General features: G+C 42.3%; 1 protein-coding gene across 1 annotated transcript in view; it reads right to left on the bottom strand.

Moving 5' to 3' along the window:
- Window positions 1–590: 590 nt before the first annotated feature.
- Window positions 591–27,792, bottom strand: part of JMJD6 (jumonji domain containing 6, arginine demethylase and lysine hydroxylase) — a 40,730-nt gene continuing 13,528 nt past the window's right edge. Inside the window, exons 2-6 of the mRNA XM_073606216.1 lie at window positions 25,610–25,998; window positions 17,854–18,140; window positions 17,226–17,361; window positions 7,120–7,258; window positions 591–2,915 (exon numbers count right to left, since the gene is read on the bottom strand). Coding sequence (XP_073462317.1) covers window positions 2,784–2,915; window positions 7,120–7,258; window positions 17,226–17,361; window positions 17,854–18,140; window positions 25,610–25,998 — 1,083 coding nt within the window. The 3' untranslated portion in view covers window positions 591–2,783. The remainder of the gene's footprint in view (window positions 2,916–7,119; window positions 7,259–17,225; window positions 17,362–17,853; window positions 18,141–25,609; window positions 25,999–27,792) is intronic.

Genomic DNA, 27,792 nt, shown 5'->3' with positions numbered 1-27,792 from the left:
AAATGTATTAAAAACCCCAAATTAGGGCCACTCACATAAATCAGCCTGCCCTAGTGATAGACTTTGAGGACCACCTTAATGTTTAATCTTAAAATTGGGGGTCTACTTACCTTGGTGCCTACCATCCTCTTTTTCTTGGATCCTAATGAGGTCATCCCTATAAACATTCTGAAGAACACAGAAAGCTGACATTATGTCAAATTTCAGGTACATGTTATAGTTTTCTTATTTTTGAAGTAGGAAAGAATTATAACCCCTGTCAACTTGCCGTCTGTGATTCCATTAAGCAGATTAGCTCACCATTATCACAAAAGACAAAAAGATGGAGAATTCCAAAATTGCCAAGTTGGCACTAGAACAGAAGTTCTGCAATGGGAACACATTTTCCACTGACAATATATTTGAGGAATTCCACTCATTTTGTAGGAAATTTCTCATATTTTCATGTGTATCTTCAGGACAGGAAGTGGACACAAAAAACTAAAAAAAAAAAAAAAAATTTTGGCTACACATACTGTACACACCTAAATGAAGTGGATGAAATGGTTATTTTAAGCTGTAAATAAAACATTTGAGGGAAAAAAAAGACATTTCTAAAATGAGTCCATTCATTTTATTCTTGTTAGAAAACATTAAAAAAAAACATACAAATTAATGAAGTAAAGAATATTTAAATTAACATTGATCACAGACTGTAGTATAAGATATACATCGGTGTAACTAGAATTTAAGAAGACTTCCACAGCTTGGATTTGTTTAAACTGGAATTATTTGGCAGTCCAGAAAAATCTCGGGGATTATCCTAACGTATAAAAAGCATTTTTTAATTTTGAGTAGTCGAGTCTGCTTAGAAGGTATATTTACATTCCATAATTTCTTGGGGAGTTAAATCAGTTAAAAAGCTGCTGAAATGCCTGGACTGAGAAAGTGTATTCTTCTACATAGGTGCTGGATATGTGAAACTGGTTAAAAAAGGCCTGTTCCAGAATGTCGGTCAAGAAAATGTATGGCCTCTTCCAGGTACCCAATGGACATTTTTGCAAACTATTCTGTTACCCTAACTTTCAATATACTGGAGGATCAGGGCAAATGTAGCAACAAGAAAAGGGAAAGAGGTGCATAAGGCATCAACATCCTCCTACTAAAAACTCCACATTTTCCCCACAGCCACTTTAAGATTTAGAGATTTTTCAGGCAGCCCTGTACCTACCTGCTTGCCAAGAAAAAATAATTAGTCAGAACATTGATTAATCAGATAACTTATTGGAAAGAAATTCTGGCTCCAACTTAAGTCATGATGAATACTCTTCCCTTGCTCATACTAGAATGCAAGTAGCAATTCTTGCTTCATGAATGAGACTTTCAGTCACCATACGAGCTGGAGAAGAATGGTAACATGGATTTGTGGACTGTAAAGCTTTACCTCTTTCTGTAATGAAGTGTCATTAGTTGAAGAAACCAGACCCACCCACTAGTGTCAAATATAAGAATATGCATTCATATAAGTGGCACCGGGCACCTTTCAGATGGATAAAAATAGTTTGTTCTGTTTTCTGGATTAGGGTAATGCTCATAAGGTCTTGTTTAATAAGGCAATACAAAAAAGCAGCAATGACGTCCAAAGTGCAGTAACCCACAGTTACTAAAGTTGATCATGACTGAAAGCGAATGATAAAGCACATGGCATTCTTTAGACATGTTTACAAATGATGCAACAGAAAATGGATAGTAATGTTCAATTGTGTTATATTATTGTAGTTATCAAAGGCAAACCTGGTATCCATAAATGGACAGACTGACATGAACACTCTTAAAATGCTGGATGCCTGGCTGTCTCAGTCTTTTATGCATCACCAACCCAAAATGAGACCTATGATCATGGGTTACGGTTCACTGGTAATTAACTTGCTGCACACTTGTTCGGGGTCAGTTACTCACAAATGAATGAAGGTAAATAATTAGCAGCTAATGTTTTCATGAGGTGGTCATGGCCGCCAGCCCAAGGATTCATCCTGGGACAGCTTTCCTCCAATGTACTGCATTTGTAGGCTTTCTTCTGCTTTTGAAAGAAAGATTTTCTTCTTGCATGAATTAAATACAAAATCTGTGAAACAAAACAAAAAAAAAAAAAACACCAAAAAGGTATGCAACAAACACCTTTCAGACATCATTATTACTACACTATACTTTATTTAAAGTCACCGATGCCATGGTCTACTTTAATATTCCTACAACCAATAAACAGAGCTGAACATAACAAACATTCTATCTCAATTTTGTAGTGGGTGGTTTGTTTTCCCATGAAGGCAACTAAATTAAAAGTATTATTGTCTGCACCATAAAAGTAAAACTCTCCATCCAAGAAAATCAACTGTCTTCAGTACAGAAGAGGCCAGCAGAATTTGATGTACAGAATTCAATGTACAGCTTTAACCGTTTTATCAATCATATAAAGGGTCTTCATTTCCACTCTGAGGCCACACATCCTGTCATGCACTGTATTTTCTTTAGGCAGATGTGGTTTATGTTGCAGTTTAAGAACCTGTTCCATATTCACTGTAAAAGACATTCTATATAACTTTGTAACCTTTTAACCTCTGTTACCATATGTGAAAAAAGGGGCTAAAAACCAGAATTGAACTTGAAGTCTCTGTCATTCCTATAAAATGGTGGCACAGTATGTTCTCTGCAAGATTCCAGCAGCAGCAAACGTAAGTTAGACTTGATAGCACTCCCCCATGAGATCAGGAGCAGTCTCTCCCCCAGTGTTTATGCTGTCAGTATCACCTGGATGAGCTGCGTTCTTTGCTCACACAGTCATCCTGCGTGGTGATATCTCCATTGCCCATCCCACTACATGTTCTTCTCTTCTTTTTTCTGTGGGCCATAGTCTCTGCTCCAGAGCTAGAGTCATCCTGTGTGAAGAAAAGAATGAAAACCATTTGAGGATTATAACAATCTACCATTTATATCCCATATTTAGAAAACAATGTTATAGTGGTTGAACATGAGCCCCCCGACCCCACATTTACAAGCCCAATTTTATGGGGGGCAGTGGCATGGCCATAAGACCTACCTGGCAGTTTTCCTTTTAGTTCCAAACCCATCTAGGCTACGTGGATTTTCTGACTTGCCTCTAACATTTGTTTTCCTAGGTCAGTTCCAGATGCCTGCTGTGTAAGGCAATATTCTTGGTACTGCTGTCAAACTTCCAGCGCTACGGCTCTCAAGTAGTGAAAGGATCCTGTTTATCCACCCTTTCCTCTCCCTTTATCTAAACCATAAAAGACCTGTTTACAAAATACAAGGCTCTCTGTAGTTGGAGAAGTGAAGAGCAGGGACAGGTAGGTCACATGATCTCTCTTTATCCATTCACAGTATGTATTCTGTTCACAGAATACAAGGTGTTTTGTGAAAGGACAAGGGCAAAGGGAAGGTAAAATGATTGGATATGTTCATTGCATGAGAGCTGAGTTGAGAGTAGTAACTGGCATGAATGAAACTAGAATTATAATCAAACAGAGCAGCCACCTGGACCTAGGAGAGCCATCATTAAAAAGAAAAAAAAAAAAAAACTAAAAATGTGTACACAGTAAAATAGTGTGAAAAAAAAACAAAAAAACAAAAAAACAAAAACACACAATTGTTTTTTGCCTGGAAATCCACCCCCTGACTCACTTATACTCGCCTTCCCTATAACGCCTAACCCTGCTGGAACTATACCATAGTTTAGGCAAGGTTAATATCTACCTTTTATATAACAATGTTTGGGCCTGGTGTCTGGCCACTAGGCCAAAGCAATGCACCATGGAGGGGGCTCATATAGGCTTCCCTATACCTGGAAGCACTGAATATTTCATGGTTACAATCCAGTGCTGTGCCTGCTGCTCTCTCCCCTCACAGGACACAGAGGCAGCAGAGGGAGCAATTGGCTGCTGTCAATAACATTCTTTGTGAAGGGAGCAGGGCCGAGCCGTGCGTCTATGGGTGCATGCAGCCCAGCTCAGAAGCGAGCCCACACGTGTGCCCCATAGCAAGCAGCTTGATATGGTGGCACACACGAGGAGGAGCCTGGAGCACCTGCAGGGGACCCCAGAACAGGGAGGTTTAGGGCGATCAGTGCAATACAATTGCACAGAGCAAGTATAACATGAAGGAGCTTTTACAACCACTTTCCGACCAGGCTATAACCAAAAGACAGCTACAGTCTGGTCGTCCAGTTCTAGGAGGGTGTCCTCCCCGAACCACGCTCCATCCCCTCCACCCTGGGGCGCACACCCTGGGGCGCACTCTGATTGCATAGCTGCTCACAGATCGGGGTAAAGGGCCAATCACAGAGTCTCTTTACCATGCGATCAGCTGTGTCCAATCAAAGGGCACCCAATAGCTGGCAAGTGTGACAGAGGACATTTACAATGATAATCAGGGCACTGATCATCAGTGTCCTGATGATCAGTGTAGCCCCAGCAGTGCCAATCAGTGGAGAAAAATTACTTATTTGCACAACTTTACAAGAAAAAAAACTTTCTCTTTTCCACATTTTTGGATGTTTAGCAAAAAAAAAATTAAAAACCCAGTGTTGATTAAATGCCACCAAAAGAAAGCGGTGTCTCAAAAAAATTATAAAAATGTCATTCGTGTACAGTGTTGCATGACCGTGCAGTTGTCATTCAAAGTGTGGCAGCGCTGAAAGCTGAAAATAGGCCAGGGCAGGAAGGGGGTGAAAGTGCCCCGTATTGAAGTGGTTAACTCAGCAGTTGGGGGGGGGGGGGGGGCTTCATAAAAGGTCAGGGAGTTGGCTTTAAAGAGACACTGAACAGGCAGAACAGAGTACATTTAATAAGGACTAGGGGCAGTGAATTCCCACTTTGCTTATTAGTAGCCATATTGTTCCTAAACACATGCTGGATGGTTGATGCATTATAGCACACAAACTTATGACATAAAATGTATAATGTTGATTCATCAGTGATACACTATGGAATACTACTGAGACCCCCAATGTTGTAGAACTATAAGTAAGAATTTTAGCCTAAAATTATTCTCATATGTAAACACTAGCCTTCATATCCTGCACTGCAAAACGCTGCAACTCACTCGGGGTGGAGGATGGCTTTTGAATAGGTTTGAATGAAATCAGGTGAATCAGCCTGGATACAACCATTTTATATAAATATATCCCTTGGTATACAAAATGCAATAATAAATACATATTATGGCCACATCATGTGTACAGAAATTGTTAATCACATTATTTGCACTTAGTGCCATTTATAGCCCCAGGATTTGGCTTTACTAGAGATCTGTCACAATATATTAAACCATTGCCCGAAAAGGACTCCCTAAAGACGTCAGTTGTAGTAATGCCTATTATCATGTCCTAACAAGTGAAACGTAACTGCTTAAGGAAAGCATGACAGGACAATATGTCGTGTGCTATTTGTCTAACATGCACACATAATTACTTCCGTCAAGGCTGCTCTTGCAGCCCCTGATTTCATGAGTGTAACAACATCTGGTTGTAGCTCTGCTCACCACAGTACTGTGCACTGAAATGATGGAAATGCCTGTCATTTTGATACAACCTTCCTATATCCAACACTCTCATTGCTCACTGGCAAAAAAATAGATATAGTTCATCTCAAAAATACAAGTGGCTAGAAGTTAAAATTAGACAAAAATAAAACAGCTAGCCAATTACTTCTTTTAATTTATAAGGCAGCTATAAGAACAGCCAGTGTCTCTTGCAACCATTTAAAAAAAGATAAGACTAAAAGCGGAGCTCCACCCAAAAGGGTTCTGCTTGTTTGCTGCCTCCCCAGCCACATGGGGAAGGGGGAGCGGGTACCTGTTTTTGACGGACCCCCTTCTCCTTCCCCCGGCTCATTCACAAAGCGCAGTGCGCATTGCACATGCACATTAGGGAACCGGCTGTGAAGCTGGCGGTTTCCCTTACAAGAAATGGTGGCGTCAGCACCCAAGAGCAGATTGAAAAATGCGCTGGGGTACCAACATCGCGGGATCCCTGGACAGGTAAGTGTCCCAATATTAAAAGTCAGCAGCTACAGTATTTGTAACCGCTGACTAAATGTTTTCGTTGAGGGGCTGGAGCTTTGCTTTAACTAAGGAATCCATTTATAATGGGCTGTAGATTTCGCTATCCGTTTTAAGCTATATACCATAATGTTGGACTGTGCCATGGCCTGTATTTTGGAGGCCCAATTATAAAATGCAGGTCACAGTGTGGAGTTTACTTTCACTTGGTTCTGTTATCTATTGAATTCAGGCAAACATGGTTTTCAAAGAGGAGAAGTAGGACCAAAGATCTCCTGTGCCCTACTTCTCCTGTGGGTCACACTCCTATGATCTGTATTCAGCCAACAGCAGGAAAAACTCAGCTATTGGCTGCTATCACGGACCTGGTCCAGGCTCCAAGAGATCCCGACATTAATGTTGTGCGTCAAAGAGCCTGAGCCAGTCACTCCCACCCCCTTCACAGCCCAGCAATTTAGTAAGCATTGAAGGGGCAGAGCAGACAGCCAGTGACTGACAGTCACCATCTCTCTGCTCACTGAAGACTGAGAACCAAGGGATCATGCAATCACTCGGTTCTTGGTCTTAGATGTGGTAGGGGGACAGGTGCAGCATCAAGCCGATGCTGCTTCCAGCTAGGCAAGTATATATAAAAAAAAAAAGTTATTTAATTCCCTTACTTCTTTTTTAATTATACCCAAGGCAGTCAATACATGGTGGAATAAATGTCACATTTAAACCTAGCCTCACTTTGGTATAAACACTCCACTGCGATGGCGCTGTGTACAACTTCTGTTATTTAGCCACAGCCAGACACAAATACATATACAATGGCTAAGGTAACTGCTACAATCCCTGCAAGCTCCAGATTTAGACTAAATAGTCCAATTGGAGCTTTGCACACAAGGTATTGAGCATTGTGCTTCCAATCAAACGTTAAATGTGCACAAAACAGAGAATGTGCAAGAAAGCTTGTTAACTAACACCCACAGCAGCTAAACACAGTATGATCCTGGATCTACCTGTATTGGGGCTATACAAAGTCCCTGTGAGCATATTTCTTATTGATCTTTACACCAGTCTCACCTCTGAGCCAGATTCTGAAGAACTTGAGGAAGAAGAACTAGATGAATCACTTGAAGAGTCAGAAGCAATCCCTGTTGATTCCTGCAAATCCACCGTATCTGCAAGAGTTGCCAGCTCAGGACGTTCCTGCTTCAAGATCCTGTGAATTTAGAGGGAAAAATGAGTATGTAATAAAGAAAAAACACAAAGGACAGCACATTTTATTCACATCTGGTCCACATACAGAAGGCGACACCAAGAATTGTCACAGCCAAGCAGTGCAGGGAACGAAGCTTGCACTAAGTGTAAGGAGACACTTTATATGTAGGTCCACATCAGCTGTGAAGCACAGGTTAAAAGAAGATTTGCCATCCTCAAAGCTTTGTCCCAACAGAGCAGAACACGACATGATCAGTTGCAGCAAACATTCTTCAGCTCACAGCTGCTTTGGTAAAGGTTTCCTCTAATGGTAAAAAGAAGAACTATGCCACGTGCAAAAATAAGTCCACAAGCTTTTCCTAGGGTTCAAATATGTTTGTATACACAGTATCCCCATGACATACATTTTTGAAAAAAAACATTTGAAAGCTTTTGTGGAAATTATCTGCATGGCTCTGTTGGATGCATGTGCAAACATCTGAATGTTTGATTGTACACATACTTGTTCTCAATATGCAATATAAAAGCACAAAGAACTCAACCCTCACCATGCAATGACTGATTCCACTGCTTTCAATCCACATGAAGCAGTGAGAACTAATGCACAATATAGAAGGATATCAGTACTGGATGATGTTTTAACTCCTCTCCCATTGCAAAGAAAGTAGGGACCAGTGTTACCTGGATATATTTCATGATTTTAACAGCTTTACACTTTGGGCAACATAATATTTTAGAAAGTAGAACCAACCACCAACTTGTTACTTCTTGAAAATCCCTGGTATAAAACCTCTGCACTCTAGTTCAGCTTTGTCATCTATTACAATGAACTACTTCCCGACCAGTCGCCGCAGTTATATTGCGGCAGGTTGACTCCCCTGTGTGAGCCGTCGGAGATGTTACATAGTTACATAGTAGGTGAGGTTGAAAAAAGTCCATCAAGTCCAACCTATGTGTGTGATATGTCAGTATTACAAACATTATAATTACATTATTATGTACGTCTGCTCCTGGGGTCGGGATAGCAGGCGCGCGCCCACTGCACAGTGGGGGTGCCAATGCTTGTGGCCGACGGTCGCAATGACCGCCAGCCACGAGCGATCGTGAGCAGGAGACACAGAACAGGGACGAGTGTATGTAAACACACACACTTCCCTGTTCTGAAGAGGAGTGACAGATCGTGTGTTCTTATTAGCTAGGAACTAGGGCTGAAACAACTAATCGATTAATCGATTATGAAATTAATCGATTACTATTTTCATAATCGATTAATCGGCCAGTAACATAATGGGGTTAAAAAAGCTAAAATTAGCCCTATATAGTACAAAAAGAGCAAATAATCTCTACTGTAAATATTACTTTCACTGTTGCACAGTAAAAAAAAACGAATTTTTAATTTTTTTTTAACTCCATTATGTTACTAAATGTCTTAGGCCTGGTTCCCACCCATGTGTTTTTTGGTGCTTTTTGCAGAAATGCACTACAGTTCATTTAACGTTCACATCTATGCTTTTTTCAGCTGCTGTGTATTTGGAAAGTGTCAAGGACCTTTTTCAATGCAAAACGGTGCTTTTTTGGTTCAATATACTTCAATGGAGAAGCTGCAGAAAAGCATGTAATATTACAGTTCTGTTTGAAAATCTGCAAAACAGAATTTTTTTTCTTTAAATAAAAAAACTTGATATGAGTCAAGATTCAACCTCTAATGCCCCGTACACACGGTCGGATTTTCCGATGGAAAATGTCCGATCGGAGCGTGTTGTCGGAAATTCCGACCGTGTGTGGGCTCCATCGGACATTTTCCATCAGATTTTCCGACACACAAAGTTGGAGAGCAGGAGATAAAATTTTCCGACAACAAAATCCGTTGTCGGAAATTCCTATTGTGTGTACACAAATCCGACGGACAAAGTGCCACGCATGCTCAGAATAAATAAAGAGATGAAAGCTATTGGCCACTGCCCCGTTTATAGTCCCGACGTACGTGTTTTACGTCACCGCGTATAGAACGATCGGATTTTCCGACAACTTTGTGTGACCGTGTGTATGCAAGACAAGTTTGAGCCAACATCCGTCGGAAAAAATCCTAGGATTTTGTTGTCGGAATGTCCGAAGTCCGACCGTGTGTACGGGGCATAATAGTATATAGAGTATATCTCTTCTGTCTGTTATTCTCAGAGAGGATTAAAGATTTTACTCCCTAACCATATAGTTGGTTATTTATATTTACCCCTGCGTATTGATATTTAGGAATAAATTGCCTTTTTTAAACTTTACATATTAACTAAATTATACACCACACCTTTTTTTAAGGTTATTAACCGATTAATCGAAACAATAATCGGCCAACTAATCGATTATGAAAATAATCGTTAGTTGCAGCCCTACTAGGAACCATGATCCATCACTTCCTCTAGTCAGTCCACTCCCACTTCAGTTAGAATCACCTCCCAGGGAACACAGTTAACCCCTTGATCGCCCCCTAGTGTTAAACCCTTCACTGCCAGTGAGATTTTTACAGTAATTAATGCATTTGTATAGCACTGATTGCTGTATTAATGTCAATGGTCCCAAAAATGTGTCAAAATTGTCCAATGTGTCCGCCATGTCGCAGTCACGATAAAAATCACAGACCGCCACTATTACTAGTAAAAAAAAAAAAAAAAATGATAATAAAAACGCTATAAATCTAACCCCTATTTTGTAGATGCTATAACTTTTGCGCAAACCAATCAATATACACTTATTGCGATTTTTTTTTACCAAAAATATGTAGAATACATATCGGCCTAAACTGAGGAAAAAAGTTTTTTTTATATATATTTTTGGGGGATATTTATTATAGCCAAAGTAAAAAATAATGTGTTTTTTTCAAAATTGTTGCTATTCTTTTGTTTATAGCACACAAAATAAAAACCGCAGAGGTGATCAAATACCAAACGGAAGCTAGATTTGTGGGAAGAAAAAAAAAAAAAAAAAAAAAAGAAGAAGAAGACGTCGATTTGCTTGGGTACAATGTCGCACGATCACGCAATTGTCAGTTAAAGCGATGCAGTGCTGAATCGCAAAAAATGCTCTGGTCGGGAAGGGGGTAAATCCTTCTGGGGCTGAAGAGGTTAAAGTGATTGCAAACTTTTTTTTTTTTTTTTTTTTAAAAACAAACATGTCATACTCACCTGCTCTGTGTAATGGTTTTGCACAGAGTAGCCCCGATCCTCCTCTTCTCTGGTTTGCAGGCGGTGCTCCTGGCTGGCTAGATAACTTGCCAAGCAGCCCTGCTCGCTAGCCCAAACATGGTGGGTTACTCTCTTGTGGAATCATGAAAAAAGTAATTTCATGGTTCAGCTGTGACATGCCCCATCCCTTTCCCTGTAGGGTAGGGTCAGGTGATTGGTGGCCTCAATGGTCAATATGGAGAAAACAGGTGCAGTAAAGAGATTGTATGGTTTTTAATTCTATGGTTGGAGCTATAATAGTATGTCAGCACAACATCTCTTTAAATGTAACTATTATTCAAACAAGAATGGAGTGGGACTGTTTTAGGTGCCAGGTAAAACCACCAAATAAGTTTAAAAACATGTACATTTCATTCATTGAAAAAGTTGAAATGCATATGCACAAATTACAGATGCATGTAAGTAAATAAGCAACCAATAGTGTTACATTGTACTGAATTTCAAATGCACTTGGGTCTTCTACATGTTTCACCGTGCAGGCTTCTTCAGGGGATATTAAAGTGCAACAGTACAAACAGGGCTCCAACAACTTCAACCCAGATGAAACAAGAGGTCAGAGATGTGTAGGGAAAGGTACCAGAGAGCTGCGAAGGGCGAGGGCCCCCACAGGCCAAAACGGGTCACCCACTCCCCCCAACACAACCAGATGGGGTCAAACGCAGAAGGAGCACAATAGCATAGGGCAGCTTTAATTAAAAATATTATTGTGGCAACGGTGCCTGGGAACAAAAACCCATCCAAATTGGATATAGCTGTATTATCCACTGTAATATGGTCCAACCTCCAATCAGGAGATTAACCACTTCAATACAGGGCACTCCCCCCCCCCCCCCCAAGCCAATTTTCAGCTTTCAGAGCTGTTGCATTTTAAAGGACAACTGCGCAGTCATACAATGCTGTTTCCACAAATAGAGCTTTCTGTTGGTGGTATTTGATCACCTCTGGGGTTTTTATTTTTTTTTACAAATAAAATAAGACCAAAAAAAAAAAAAAGTTAGTTTCTGTTACAAAATTTTGTAAATAAGAAAGTTTTCTCCACTGATGGGCATTAATACATTAATAGGTGGCACTGATGGGCACTACTGATGAGGAGGCACTGTAAGGCATTACTGATTGGCACCTCTAATGGGCACTGATTGGCATTCCTGGTGGGCATGGGTGGCCATCCTCGGTGGGTCTGCACTGATAATCAGCGCAGACCCCCTCTGTCAGGAGAGCAGCCGATCGGCTCTCCTCTACTCGCATCTGTCAGTGTGAGTGGAGGAAAAGCCGATAAGCGGCTCTTCCAGTTTACACTGATCAGCTGTGATTGGACACAGCTAATCACATGATAAAGAGCCTACAACAGAGGCGCTTTACTGAGATCGGAGATGCAGCGTCAGACTGACACACCACCCCAACGATTACCGCGCTGCACACCTCTGCATAGGACGTCCAGTCAGGATAACTTAACCACTTTCCGGCCATCATTTTGCTATATGGCAGGCAGGAAGTGGTTAAGAAAATCCCCACTTTACTCCCACGTGGGAACGCTTACCAGGCTAAGGCCTCTTGTGCCATCTGGGTTGAAGTTGTTGGAGCCCTATTTGTATTGTTGCACTTTAATACTTCCTGAAGAAGCCTGCTCAGCAAAACATGTAGAAGATTTAAGTGAATTTGGAATCCAGAATATTATAACACTATAGGTGGCTTATTTACTTACATGTATTCGTATGTGCATATGGATTTTTACTTCATCTATGAATAAATGTACACGTTTTAAAAACTTTACTTATTTGGTGGACTTATCTGGCACCTAAAAAAATCCCACTCCATTCCTGTTTGAATAATGGATGCAGTAAAGAGTAGACCATAGAGCAACCATCAGAAATTGTAATTTCCAGAATTAACCACTTAAGGACCGCCGCACAACGATGTACGTCCAAACTTTGAACGGGGATATCGTTGTTATGGCAGCAGCTAGCTGCCATAACCCCGGTATCCCCGTTTTCGTGCAGCGGCTGGCTTTCAGATAAAAGTGGTGCCTGCGGCGGATTCGCCACGAGATCACTTTTAATCGGTGGCGGGAGAGGGCCCCCACCGCGATCTGGTGCCCTCCGCCGCTTACCGGAGCCGTCGGTAGCGGCGGAGGCGATCGCGTCCTTCCCTGTGGTGTGTCTGGAGACGAGTGAGGCTAAGATGGCGCCCACTTGTCTCCATGACACTGCTGGGCGGAAGCGACGTCAAAACGTCACTTCCGTCCACGCCTCTTAAAGGCACATTTTTTCAAATGTCATTTTTCTAAATTACTTTTTTTTTTTTTTTATTGCATTTTAATGTAAATATGAGATCTGAGGTCTTTTTGACCCCAGATCTCATATTTAAGTGGTCCTGCCATGCTTTTTTCTATTACAAGGGATGTTTACATTCCTTGTAATAGGAATAAAAGTGACACCATTTTTTTTTTTTTTTTTAAACAGTGTAAAAATATATAAAATATTGTAAAATAAATAATAAAAAAAAAAATAAGATTTTAAAACCCCCCCGTCCTAACGAACTCGCGTGCAGAAGCGAATCGCAGCGACCGGTAGAGCGAGAGCAATAATTCTAGCCCTAGACCTCCTCTGTACCGCAAAATATGCAACCTGTAGAATTTTTTAAACGTCGCCTATGGAGATTTTTGAGGGTAAAAGTTTGACGCCATTCCACGAGCGGGCGCAATTTTGAAGCGTGACATGTTGGGTATCAATTTACTTGGCGTAACATTATATTTCACAATATAAAAAAAAATTAGGCTAACTTTACTGTTGTGTTATTTTTTTTATTCAAAAAAGTGATTTTTTTCCAAAAAAAGTGCGCTTTTAAGACCGCTGCGCAAATACAGTGCAAAAAAAAAGTATTGCAACGTCTGCCATTTTATTCTCTAGGGTGTTAGAAGAAAAACCATATATAATGTTTGGGGGTTCTAAGTCATTTTCTAGTAGAAAAACCTGTTTTAAACATGTAAACACCTAAAATCCAAAACGAGGCTGGTCCTTAAAGCGGTTGTATACCCGCAATTTTTTTTTTTTTAACCCTGTAAAGCAAAAGGCATAATGAGCTAGTATGCACCGCATACTAGCTCATTATGAAATACTTACTATGAAATACTTACCTTAGAACGAGGCGTTCCACACCGAGGGAGCTGTCATGTTGCCTCGGCGTGTCTTCCGGGTATCGCGGTTCCAGCGCTGAGTGGCTGGAGCCGTGATGTCATCACTCCCGCGCATGCGCGCGGGAGATTTCTTACTCGGCAGCCGAGAATCCCCTGTGCGCATGCGCTGCTGCAGTCAGCGGCGCATAGCAAGGGGAATATCTCCTAAACCGTAAAGGTTTAGGAGATATTTTTTTTACCTACAGGTAAGCCTTATTATAGGCTTACCTGTAGGTAAAAGTAAAAAAAAAGACTATACAACCGCTTTAAGTGGTTAAGCGAACCAGCTATTTTTGGCCTCAAGGCTCTGTAGGTTACCTAAGAACACCTGCAGGCATCAATAGTGCCTGTTTCTCATCTTGCAGGCAATTTGTACACTTGTAGGTTTGCTGTAAATATCATTAACCACTTAAGCCCCGGACCATTTTGCTGGCCAAAGACCAAAGCACTTTTTGCGATTCGGCACTGCGCCGCTTTAACTGACAATTGCGCAGTCGTGCAATGTGGCTCCCAAACAAAAAATTGACGTCCTTTTTTTCCCCACAAATAGAGCTTTCTCTTGGTGGTATTTGATCACCTCTGCAGTTTTTATTTTTTGCGCTATGAACAAAAATAGAGCGACAATTTTGAAAAAAAAAAATTAAAAAAAACACGCATTATTTTTTACTTTTTGCTATAATAAATATCCCCAAAAATATTTAAAAAAAAAAAACATTTTTTTCCCCTCAGTTTAGGCCGATACGTATTCTTCTACACATTTTTGGTAAAGAAAAAAAAAAAAAAAAAAAAAAAATCGCAATAAGCGTTTGATTGGTTTGCGCAAGGTATAGCGTCTACAAAATAGGGGATAGTTTTATGGCATTTTTATTAACTTTTTTTTATACTGGTAATGGCGGCGATCAGCGATTTTTATCATGATTGCCACATTATGGCGGACACGTTGGACAATTTTGACACATTTTTGGGACCACTGTCATTTTTACAGCGATCAGTGCTATGAAATTGCACTGATTACTGTAAAATTGACACTGGCAGTGAAGGGGTTAACCACTAGGGGGCTAGGTAGGGGTTAAATGTGTCCTAGGGATGTGTTCTAACTGTGGGGGGAAGTGGCTGTGTGTGACACGTCACTGATCATAGCTCCCGATCACAGGTAGCTGTGATCAGTAACAGTGTCACTAGGCAGAACGGGGAGATGCTTGTTTACATTAGCATCTCCCCGTTCTTCCTTACCGTGAGACGATTGCGGGTATCCCCGCGGACATCAAGTCCACGGGACCCGCGATCCTACTCACGGAGCTCGGGGCGGGAGCACGCACGCCCGCAATGGCACGTCGGCAAATTCAAAGGGACGTACGGGTAGGCCCATTTGCCCAGCCATGCCATTTTGCCGACGTATAAGTACATGCGGCGGTTGGCAAGCATTAATATTTCCCAACCTTTAGGCCTCGTTCACACCATGGTGCAGACGTCAGTTTTTCTCCATTTCCCTGTTCACACCAAAACAATGGTAACAGGTGTGGATTTTTTTCCTGCGCAGAAATCTGCAACATGTAAGCAATTTGCTGCACATGAAAATAAATAAACAAACAAATAAATATACTGACATGACAAACATTGGTGTGAACAGGGCACATAACTGACACGCATGAAAACTAATGTCAACATGCATAAAAATTCACTGCGGGCTCGTTCCCACCATACATGCATAAAAACTGATGGGAAAAACGTGCAGAATGCACTTGCAGAGACATGAGTTTACATTTGTTTTACATCAGTTTTCATGCAAATCTGTTTTATGCACAGACTGACATCACATCCTCTGTCCTCATTGTGTAATCAGTGCCCACTATTCTTTCATCATCTGTGCCACCATTTTGTCCCCAATCATCAGTGACGATATGCTGTCTCCCCATATCAGTGCCTGCCAACACATGCCCCCTTGCAGCAGACATGATGTAAAGCAGGTGGGCAGTATAGACACAGAGCACTACTCTGCTTTCTCTCCCACATCCTGTCACACAGAGTCATGCAGAGCAGGGCTGTCAGATCTGTCTGCGTTTCAGTGCACAGGTGTGAGGAAAAATGCAGACATGCTGCATAACACCACACCTCTTCGCACTGGACATCACGCCTGCATTAAGGTGTGAACGAGCCACATAGAAAACAATCGTTTTCTGCCTTTCTTGCAGAGACCTAAAGGTCTCTGCAGATGGTGACTGAGCCCTTACACACGTGTCTGAATCTCCCTTACCTCTGAAGCCCCATCCACATTCGGATTGTGCTAGAGGCTACTGATAGGTGCTGATAAAGTGATGCAGCAACCACTTCTCAACACCCGTTTTAACTCAATTTTTTGCAGAAAAAGTGCTGCAAGTGAGTGCATTGCACACGATTGCAGGGCGTTTGCGGCACTTTCCCGCTGACTTGAATGTGTAGTGTTCAGATGCCCGCCGGTTTCTACAAGTTAGGTCAACTCTGCCACGGGCACAAAGAAGCATCACAGCCGCAGCATGTAAACACCCCGTTTGCTGTCTATTGCAGCTTAAGTGGTGGCAAAAAGGTGTCAATTGCAACATTTTTTTACTTTTTGTAGGGGCTTTGGTGAAATATCAGGGGTCTAAACAGACCTCTGATATCTCACTTTTGAGACAGAGAAAGGGACTGAGAACATTCCTCAATCCTTTTCTCTGCAGCCTCAACTGCAATGCAGAATGAATGAGCAGGAGGCTCTATCTATACAGAGGTTCCATTTATTCATAAACTGAAGCATAGTAAATGTTTACTACACTTCAGTTATGAATGAACACAGTGAGCGATCAGTACCAATCACTCACTGTGTTTATTCATAAAAGGAAGGGGCCTGGTAAATTGCATTTACCGGCTCCTTCCCCTGATCTGCAGACTGAAAAATCCCCGTTTGTCCGCAGTACCTGCCGACAGTGTTACGGGTGGGGAGGGGGACAGGCGGGGGCTGGGCAGTATGAAGACTCGCATGGTGGACCAGAGGGGAAAATCTATGTGGCAGGAGAAGGGGCAATTACAAGATCTGATCATCTGTGTGTGGGTCACTCCCTGCAGCCCCTTCTCCTCCTCTCCCTCCTGCCGGCTTTCAGAGGCTGCAGGGAGAGACATGCGGCTGAATGGATCTTGTTACCCGCCCCCCTCTTCCCCTGCCACACCGATCCCCCTCTGGTCCACCATGCAAGTCTTCATGCTGCCCCCCTCTTAGCTGTGGTCATGCTGTTGGGACACGGAAACACAAACCGCTCTGCCTGTCACATGGAGTGCAGAGCGGTGCTGTTAGTTTCTTTCAGTTTGGGTGCAGAGCTGTGTGCAATAATCCTGCACACCTCTGCACTGGAAACACAGTTTCCTGTGTGTCTTGCAGAGACCTGTGATTTTCTGCTGCAGATGTGAATGATCCCTGAAATGCACATGAAAACTGATGTAATACTGATGTAAACTCATGTCTCTACAAGTGAAATCTGTGCGGTTTCCCCATCAGTTTTCATGCACGTATGGTGTGAATGAGCTCTTAATGAACAACAACCTCTTACCTGTACCATTTTCTTGAAAGTTTGGGGCGCCCTCTTACTGTCTTGTGCCAAACAATAGGGAAGTTCGTGCAGCTGGCAAAGTTTTGGGTAACAGCAATAGTGGTGTCCAGGTTAAGTACAACATGCCACCAACCACCTGAAGAAAACCATATTATTAAAAACAATAGGTATAATATGTAATATAAAACCTCACCATAAACTGAGTGTATATAGGTCTTACAAAAATTAAAAAACACACACACAGCAACTTACATTGTGTAGGTGGGGTGTTGAAGCGTGCTGTAGAGAAGGTGCATGGTGTATGCGTGTTGCAGTGCTGTAGCACAGATGTGTTGGGTACCATAAAAAATGACTGGAAAGGCAAATACACATCATTGAGCAGCCGGTAGCTCATGTTCCCACAGCCCTAAGGGGCTTATTTACCTCTACACTTCGTTCATTGCAGTTTACCATTTAAGAGGACACATCTACACTTTTGCCTGTTTGCAGAAGAGAGCCTTTTAAACCTCAGTGTAGGCACTGTGGCGAACTCCCAAATAGTGCACCCAAAGCAATGTACTAGTATGTACTGACCCGGTGTCCACATTTATTCTAAACATGGGCACTTTTTGTGGGTAGAAGTATTTACCTGGCACAAATACAGTCTCTCCAGGCTTCTGTAAGATCTCTAGGGGTTTGAATTCAGCAGGCCAGGTAGGAAGCAATGTGCGTGGGTATATGACATTAAACCAAGTGATGGCTTCATCTTGCTGGTTTCCACCTTCTTCCCGTGTCACTTTGATTAGTTCACGTGGGGTATTGGTGGGAAAGAGGCACCAACGCTTGTGGCCATGGACCAGGGCATTCCAGGCACTGGTTCCTAGAGGATCAATGTGTATTCCTGTTCCAGAGCGAGGAGGACCCATCACAAACCACCTGATAGAACATAAGACATTTAAAAAATAAATATCAAGCCATTTCACAGATTTTTTTTTTTTGCCACATGAGATAGAGAGATAGAGAGATAGATATATCTAGATTTATATCTTTTTTACTAGCGATTTAAATCAAATCCACCCTGGTTAAGAGTGGAGAGGTACCCCAGATGATTTTATTATTGGGTGAATGGCTCTTTTATACAAGTCTGCATCGTAAGTATTAATCTTAGATGTAATGTGTTACATTAATATTGTTGTATTTAAATTATATTTAAAATTATCAGTTCTATTAACCACTTCAATACCAGGCACTTAGACACCTTCCCGCCCAGGCCAAATTTTCAGCGCTGTCGCAATTTGAATGACAATTGACCGAAATGTTTTGAAAAAAAAAACAAGTTTTTCTTTGTTTCTGTTAAAATTTTTTTGTAAATAAAGTACGTTTTCTTCTTCACTGACGGGCACCGATATGGCTGCACCAATGAGGCGGCACCGATATGGCTGCACCAATGAGGCGGCACCGATATGGCGGCACCGATATGGCTGCACCAATGAGGCGGCACCGATATGGCTGCACCAATGAGGCGGCACCGATATGGCTGCACCAATGAGGCGGCACCGATGATGGGCACTCGTAGGTGGCATTGATTGGTACTTATGGGTGGCACCGATGGGCAATGACAGGTGGCACTGATGACACTGATTTGTGGCACTGATAAAACTTATTGGTGGCATTGCTGGGCATAACTGAAACATAATGGTGCCAAGAGGCTCTTTACCAAGATCGGTGGAGCGGTGTGTCAGGCTGACACACCGCTCCACCGATTGCCGCGATGCGCGGCGGCATGTTATCCTGCTGGACGTCATATGACGCCCAGTCAGGATAACGGAACCACTTCCCGGACGTCAGTCCGCTATAATCCGGGCAGGAAGTGGTTAAAAAATATGTCACACCCCATTAACCCTGAAGAAGAATAGCCAAAACTTATTGGGTTAATCCAGATTCGGGTATTAGGGAGGACAAGCCAAGCACTATAAGAAACGCTATAAATTTCCAGATTAGGGATTTAAGGGTAGTGTCAGATATATTGCATTTTTTATGTACAGGTGCATCTCAAAAAATGTATTTCAGTAATTCAATTCAAAAAGTGAAACTCATAATATATATCTCAAACAAAAATGAGTACACCCTTTACATTTTTGTAAATATTTTATTCTATCTTTTCATGTGACAATACTGAAGAAATGACACTTTGCTACAATGTAAAGTAGTGAGTGTACAGCTTGTATAACAGTGTAAATTTGCTGTCCCCTCAAAGTAACCTACACAGCCATTAATGTATATACCGCTGGCAACAAAAGTGAGTACACCCTTAAGTGAAAATGTCCAAATTGGGCCCAAAGTGTCAATATTTTGTGTGGCCACCATTATTTTCCAGCACTGCAATAACCCTCTTGGGCATGGAGTTCAACAGAGCTTCACAGGTTGCCACTGTCCTCTTCCACTCCTCCATGACGACATCATGGAGATGGTGGATGTTAGAGACCTTGTACTCCTCCACCTTCCGTTTGAGGATACCACACAGATGCTCAATAGGGTTTAAGTCTGGAGACATGCTTGGCCAATCCATTACCTTTACCCTCAGCTTCTTTAGCAAAGCAGTGGTCCTCTTGGAGGTGTGTTTGGAGTAGTTATGTTGGAATACTGCCCAGCGGCCCAGTCTATGAAGGGAGGGGATCGTGTTCTGCTTCGGTATATCACAATACATGTTGGCATTCATGGTTCCCTCAATGAACTGTAGCTCCCCAGTGCCGGTGTTCTGCTGAGAAAGTTCCCCTCGGCGGATAAGGACCCCCCTGTACTGCGCAGGAGCAGCGCTTGCGCAGTACGAGCTGCCGGAAAAATTCCAAGCTGAATAGCTGTAAGTCATCTGTACACGGCGCCTGTAACAGGGCCCTCGCGGGCTCACTACGCTTCGGGCACGGCCCCGCTCGGCACTTTATTATTCTACCTCTATGTCCACTTGGATGGTGGGGCTTGAACCTGGGCTCAGGGCACAGGCGCCGTGTACAGCTGACTCAAGGTTTCCAGATTCGACTATTTTCGGCGGCTCCGTAGTCGTACTGCGCAAGCGCTGCGACTGCGCAGCACAGCGGGGTCCTTATCCGCTGGGGGAACTTTCTCGGCAAGACACCGGCAGCACTAATGCAGCACCAGACCATGACACTCCCACCATAATGCTTGACTGTAGGCAAGACACACTTGTCTTTGTACTCCTCACCTGTTTGCCGCCACACACGCTTGACACCCTCTGAACAAAATAAGTTTATCTTGGTCTCATCAGACATTTCTTAGCAACAATTCTTTTTTTCAGATCCTCAGTTTTTTGCCATGAACTGCCATGTTGAACCTCAGGTGATCAGTATGAGAGGGTGAGAGTGATAACACCAAATTTAACACACCTGCTCCCCATTCACATCCGAGACCTTGTAACACTAAAGAGTCACATGACACCAGGGAGGGAAATGGCTAATTGGCCCCAATTTGGACATTTTCACTTAGGGGTGTACTCACTTTTGTTGCCAGCAGTTTAGACATTAATGGCTGTGTGTTGAGTTATTTTGAGGGGACAGCAAATTTACACTGTTATACAAGCTATACACTCACTACTTTACATTGTAGCAAAGTGTCATGTCTTCAGTGTTGTCACATGAAAAGATATAATAAAATATTTACAAAAATGTGAGGGGTGTACTCACTTTTGTGATACTCTGTAGATTCATTACACAGAATGATATTTTTCAAGCATTTTTTACTTTTGATGATTATGGCTTACAGCTAGTGAAAACCCAAGATTCAGTATCTCAGAAAATTAGATTACATAAGACCAATTAAAAAAAAAAGGACTTTTAAAATACAGAAACGTTGACTTACTGAAAAGTATGTCCATGTACAGTATGGTATGCACTCAATACTTGGTCAGGGCTCCTTTTGCATGAATTACTGCATCAATGCAGAGTAGCATGGAGGCGATCAACCTCTGGCACTGCTGAGTTGTTATGGAAGCCCAGGTTGCTTTGATAGTGGTCTTCAGCTCATCTGCATTGTTGGGTCTGGTGTCTCTCATCTTCCTCTTGACAATACCCCACAGATTCTCTATGGGGTTTAGGTCAGGCGAGTTTGCTGGCCAATCAAGCACCATGATACCATGATCAATAAACCAGGTATTGATACTTTTGGCAGTGTAGGCAGGTGCCAAGACCTGCTGGAAAATTAAATCAGCATCTCCACAAAGCTGGTCAGCAGAGGGAAGCATGAAGTGCTCTAGAATTTCCTGGTAGAGGGCTGTGTTGGCTTTGGACTTGATAAAACACAGTGGACCAAGACCTGCAGATGACATGACGCCCCAAATCATCACTGACTGTGGAAACTTCACACTGGACCTCGTGCAACTTGGATTCTGTGCCTCTCCACTCTTCCTCCAGACTCTGGGACCTCGATTTCCAAATCAAATGTAAAATTTACTTTCATCTGAAAAGAGGACTTTGGACCACTGAGCAACAGTCCTTTCCTTTTTCTCCTTAGCCCAGGTAAGATGCTTCTGATGTTGTTTAGAGGTGCACCTAATGTCGGCCGAAAATGGTCTTTTGCGATTGGCCGAAAGAAAAAAAAAGGTGCCAATGATGGCACTGAAAAGGTGGTGGTCCATCCCGGGTGCAGCACATTGCAGGGGTGTCATCCTGGCACGCCCCAGTCCTCCCCTCCCTCCTCCTCATGTCACGCAGAGCTGAGATCTCCCTCTGTGTCACGGAGCTGATTGTTCGGCAGCCCCTGTAACAATGTCCCTCCCCCTGTGATAGACCGAACACTGATCCAATGCAGGTAAATTGAATCAGTGTGACGTGGATCATAGGAGACGGGAAAATCGCTGCTCTGTGTGATCCAGGCACCGGAGAGGCTGCATTGATCACTTGTATCATGTCTGCAGTCTCTATCTCCTGTATCATGTCTGCTAGAGGTGCACCAAATGGAAATTTTGCCAATACTATTAAGCAATGTGTTTAAGAGATTGCAGACATTATACAAGAGATGGTCAGAGACTGCATTTTTCTTGCACTAAAAAGGTGCCAATAATGTCCAACAATAAATTATTAATCTAAATTGATATTAATTAAAAAGCTTAATACAATTATATATAAAAATATACATTTTTTTTTTAAACTGTCATTTTTGGCATCCTCCGTTTTTGGTTTCGGCACCAAAATTTCCAGTCAGTGCACCTCTACTAGATACGTCTGTGTGGTGGCTCTTTAGGCACTGACACCAGCCGTAGTCCACTCCTTGTGCATTTCGCCAAAATTTTTGAATGTCCTTTGCTTCACAATCCTCTCAAGGCTGCGGTTATCCCTGTTGCTTGTGCACCTTTTTCTACCACACTTTTTCCTTCCACTCAACTTTCCATTACTATGTTTGGATACAGCACTCTGAACAGCCAGCTTCTTTAGCAACAATGTTTTGTGGCTTACCCTCCTTGTGGAGGGTGTCAATGACTGTCTTCTGGAAAACAGTCAGCAGTCTTCCCATGATTGTGTAACCTACTGAACCAGATTGAGAGGATATTTAAAGGTTCAGGAAACCTTTACAGATGTTTTGAGTTAATGAACTGATTAGAGTGTGACACCATGAGGCTACAATATTGAACTTTCACAATATTCTAATTTTCTGAGATACTGAATTTTGGGTTTTCAGTAGCTGTAAGCCATAAATCAATATTAAAAGAAAGAAATGCTTGAAATACATCACTCCGCGTGTAATGAATCTATATAAAATTATAGGAATTTCACTTTTTGAATTGAATTACTGAAATAAATTAACTTTTTGATGATATTCAATTTTTTTGAAATGTGCCTGCTAATGTACATTGTACCAAGCGCAATTTGATTTTAGGATGGTGTTCTTTAACTGTTTGCCGACCAGCCGTCGCAGTTTCACTGCGGCCGAAACGACGTTACCTTACGTTGATTCGTCTTTTGGCCACTAGGGGCGCACCCACAGCGTGTGCCTGGAGCCGATGCGCGTGCCCGGCAGGCGTGATGACCGTTGGGCACCCACGATCGCTCGTGACAGAGCGAGAATCAGGATCTGTGTGTGTAAACACACAAATCTTGGTTCTTTCAGGGGAGTAGAGACAGATCTGAACACCGATCTCTCTCTCCTCCTAGACAGTCCCATCCCCCCTACAGTTAGAACACACCTAGGGAACACAGTTAACCCCTTGATTGCCCCCTAGTGTTAACCCATTCCCTGCCAGTGACATTTATACTGTAATCAGTGTATTTTTATAGTTCTGATCGCTGTATAATTGTCAAAGGTCCCAAAAATGTGTCAAGTGTCCAATCTGTCCGCCACAATATCGCAGTCCCGATAAATAAAATATAAAATCGCAGATCGCCCCCATTACTAGTAAAAAAAAAATTAATTAAAAATGCCATAAATCTATTCCCTATTTTGTAGGCGCTATAACTTTTCCACAAACCAATCAATATACGCTTATTGCAATTTTTCCCCCCAAAAAATATGTTTTTGAGAAAAAATGTGGGATATTTATTATAGTAAAAAAAAAAAAAAAAAAAAAAAACGGAAGATAGATTTTTTTTTTTTCAAAATTGTCGCCCTCTTGTTTATAGCGCAAAAAATAAAAACCGCAGAGGTGATCAAATGCCACCAAAAGAAAGCTCTATTTGTGGGGGGAAAAAAAAATAAAAAAAAAAAAAAAACAACAGCGTTGCACGACCATGCAATTGTCAGTTAAAGCGACGCAGTGCTGTATCACAAAAAATGGCCTGGTCATTGAGCAGCCAAATCTTCCAGGGCTGAAGTGATTAATATGTTGTAAATCAAGATGATGTTTTTACCTATAAACTTTACACACCATTCCCACAAAAGTTTCATGGGGACACAATAGAGATTTGGTTCAGAATTAGGAATGTTGGCAAGTTTACTCATTCATTTTACCACCATCCTATTTTGTATTCTGCATGTTGAGCAATTGCGGAACATAAAATATTACTTTTCTGATCGCTTGAGGGAAACATTTGCAGCCTACAGAAACACAGAGGCATTGAACACAAGTACAAACTTTACCATACTGAATCTGGTTTGGGTTCTTTCCAAACTACAAGCAAATTGGTAAAGTGAAAATGATCCCTTAGGATTTAAAAACAGATTTACAGAGTTTTTTTTTTTTTTTTTTTACCTCCTCCCTGGTGCTGTCCCCTGCCTTTTTTGGTGCAAGATATCCTCAGTCTTCCAGGTGGAATGCACACTGGACATCATTTAACTCAGAAGAAATACTGAGTGTAAGGGGCTTCCTCACAGCACCCTGTGGACACAGTGTAATGATGCAGCTGACATCAGCACCACTGTCTGCATCATCGAGGACCTCCCAATGCCAGAAAAAGATACAATGATAAAGAGTACCACATGACCGGCCTGAAGACTGTGCAAAAATATAATACAAAAATAAATATTAAAGGGGTTGTAAAGGTAAAAATTTTTTCACCTTAATGCATTCTATGCATTAAGGTGAAAAAACTTTTGACAGTACCGCCGCCCCCAGCCCCCCCGTTTTACTTACCCGACGCCTCGAATCTTCGCTGCTCGTGCTCGTCATCTTCATTGCAGCTCAGCCTGGTCGCTGATTGGCTGCAGTGGATGGATTGAAAGCAGCGCAGCCATTGGCTCGCGCTGCTGTCAATCACATCCGATGATGCTGCGCGCCGGGGGGCGGGGCCGAGTGATACAGCGAGCAGCTATAGCCGCCGGCTGTATCACGGGAGCGCGCCCGCAAGCACTCACCACCGTGCGAAGGAGCTCGCATGAAGGTGGTAAATGCTTGTGGGGAGGAGCTGAAACAGCCGCCGAGGGACCCCAGAAGACCAGGTTCGGGGCCACTCTGTGCAGAACGAGCTGCACAGTGAAGGTAAGTATAACATGTTTGTTATTTTAAAAAAAAAAAAAAAAAAACATCTTTACAACCCCTTTAACTACTATGTATTGGGTGGCTGTAGGAGGGGGTGCGGGGGCATAAGGGGGAACCCAGAGCGGGCCTAACAAATTACAAAATTACTTTTCTGGTGGATTTCATTTTTAAAGTGGAACTAAACCCTCCTATCGTTTTCAGCCAAGGAAGCTGCCACCTTGACCTCTGTTTATTCTTCAATTGCCATGATGCTGCACATGTGATTAGTTATGGAAACAGCCATGGGATGGTTTGACAGTTTGGTTTAGAGCACAACCAATATGAGCGTTACATTCCCAGCACGTTCCGGGAACTTAAAGTTTTTTTGAAACTAAATCAATAGGTTTACTTTTGCTTTAAAGCCTGCAGCAGTGTCACTGGGTTTAGTACTGCATGACGCCTTGTACCATTTATGACAGAAGTTGAAGACCTAATCTCACTGTACCTGTATGGTGGTCTGCGCTTCTCGCCCGCATACTGGAAGAGGTCATCCGTGAAATATTTTGGCACTTCATAGTCATCCAGTATTTTCTGTCTCTTGGGATGTTCCCCATAACTGCTGTCAAAGATGTAGAGTGGACTGTCATCCCGGGTCCCCTCCATGTACTCAATGTAATATTTCATTTTCATCTTCACCGAATATCCATCGTTATCCTCTCCACATTTGAACTTCTGATTGCGATACTTTCGCTTCAGCCTTTCCAGCGTCCATTTCTCTTGAGCTGGCCAACCAAACTGAGCATTGATGAGGACTACTGGCTTGTAAGGCTTCTCAAAGCGCTCAATAAATTCTTCAAGGCTGAGCTGGATAGCATCAGCCCGCTCTACATTATCCTGTTGTGGGATTTAAAAAAAAACAAAAAAAAACACAAAAACATTTAAAACTGAACTGAAGTTTAAGTGGTTCTAAAGGCTCAAGGCTTTTTTACCCTAATGCAATAAAGTATAAGTTAACCTTTGGGAAGATGTTTCACCCGTTTATATGGGTGGGCACACACAGCGTGGCTCGGGAGTGAGCCTGCTCGAGTGCCCCCATAGCAAGAAGCTTGCTATGGGGGCACTTGACAATGGGAATCTTTGGGTTCTTTACTGTAAGATCGGCAAGGATGTGGAATTCCCTTCCACAGGCGGTGGTGTCAGCAGGGAGCATCGATAGCTTAAAAAAAAACTATTAGATAAGCACCTTAACGACCACATCATTACAGGGATATACAATGTAATACTGACATATAATCACACACATAGGTTGGACTTGATGGACTTGCATCTTTTTCACCCTCACCTACTATGTAAAAAGAAAAGGATTGGGTCTCCTATGTGCAAAATCAATGCACAGTGCAGGCGAGAACAACATGCTTGTTATTTTAAAAAAATGTTCTTCATAAATTTAGCCCAAAATACTGCTACATTTCTTTGGTGAAAATAATCAGTGTATATTATTTATGTGTGAAACTTAGCGATTCCACAAACTATAGTATATAGGGTTGCACCAATACCATTTTCTCAAGTAGGCGCCAAAACCGATTCCCGATACTTTTTATGTCATGTGACAGTGGCACTAATATGCAGCACTGATGAGGGGTGGACTTTTTTTTTCCCCCCACAATTAAATTTTTTACAGTTATTTTTTTTAATTATTCTTTTAATTGATATATTGGGTTTTTTTTTTTTTTTTTTACAGTGTTTTCTTATTTTGGGAGTGGGAGTGGAGGGTGTCAGTGGGTGGGTTATTTATTTTTATTATTATTTTTACAAATTACCCTTTATTTATTATTCTCTCTTTTTTTAAATGCATTTATTTTTATCAGCTACTGTTGGGGGGGGGGATTTGGTGAGAGATTGGGGGGGGGGGGGGGGGGGGGGGGGGGGGGGAAGCGGCTGTCAGTTGCTTTATAGAAAGGCTATACAGGGGGAATGGGTGCTTGTAACTGCCCCCACACCAATCACCTGTGAAGCTGCCCAGCCCCCCTGCCTCAATGAGGATGCCTGGCTCGATACAACAACAAGTATGGCATTAAACATCAGAGCATTTGCACGAGTACCGACTCATGGTGACCTCAATCACACCCTCTCCTGAGGTAGTTCTGCTATCTTTGCTCCCCGGACCGCTTAAATCGGTCAAAAAAGACGTTTTGCTTCACTTTCTGGCGGCTGCTAGAACGGTTCTGCCCAGACATTGGAAGTGGACGAGCATGCCTTCTCTGGGGGATTGGGCAATTGAAGTGGACCAAATCAATAGATTGGAACGAATGTTGTCGCAGGAAACAGGTAAAGAGGAGCAATTCTCCAAGACCTGGACCTCGTGGTCTATGTTTCGATACTCCTCAGAATTTATTCCATGGGCCAGAGGACTGTGACGCACCTGTGTAGCCAGAGTGGAATGTCTCTCTTAATTTCTACATTCCTTACTGCCTTGACCCCTCTATCCCCACTCTCTCTCTCCTTTCCCTTTAAATGTTGCAGTATTACACGATCACCTAAATCACAATCTCTAGTCTCATCAGACCGGAATGGTGGCACACACAGAGAGCTTCCCCCTCAGAGAAAACGCATTCAGCACAGCAACAAAAGCCCTAGCCTACCTGTAATGAGTAGATAGTGGTGCTCACCTACCCTTAATAAGCCAGG

This window comes from Aquarana catesbeiana, linkage group LG12 (assembly GCF_042186555.1).
Source record: "Aquarana catesbeiana isolate 2022-GZ linkage group LG12, ASM4218655v1, whole genome shotgun sequence".
NCBI classification, from domain to species: Eukaryota; Metazoa; Chordata; class Amphibia; order Anura; family Ranidae; genus Aquarana; species Aquarana catesbeiana.
This window is presented reverse-complemented; position numbering and strand designations above follow the sequence as displayed.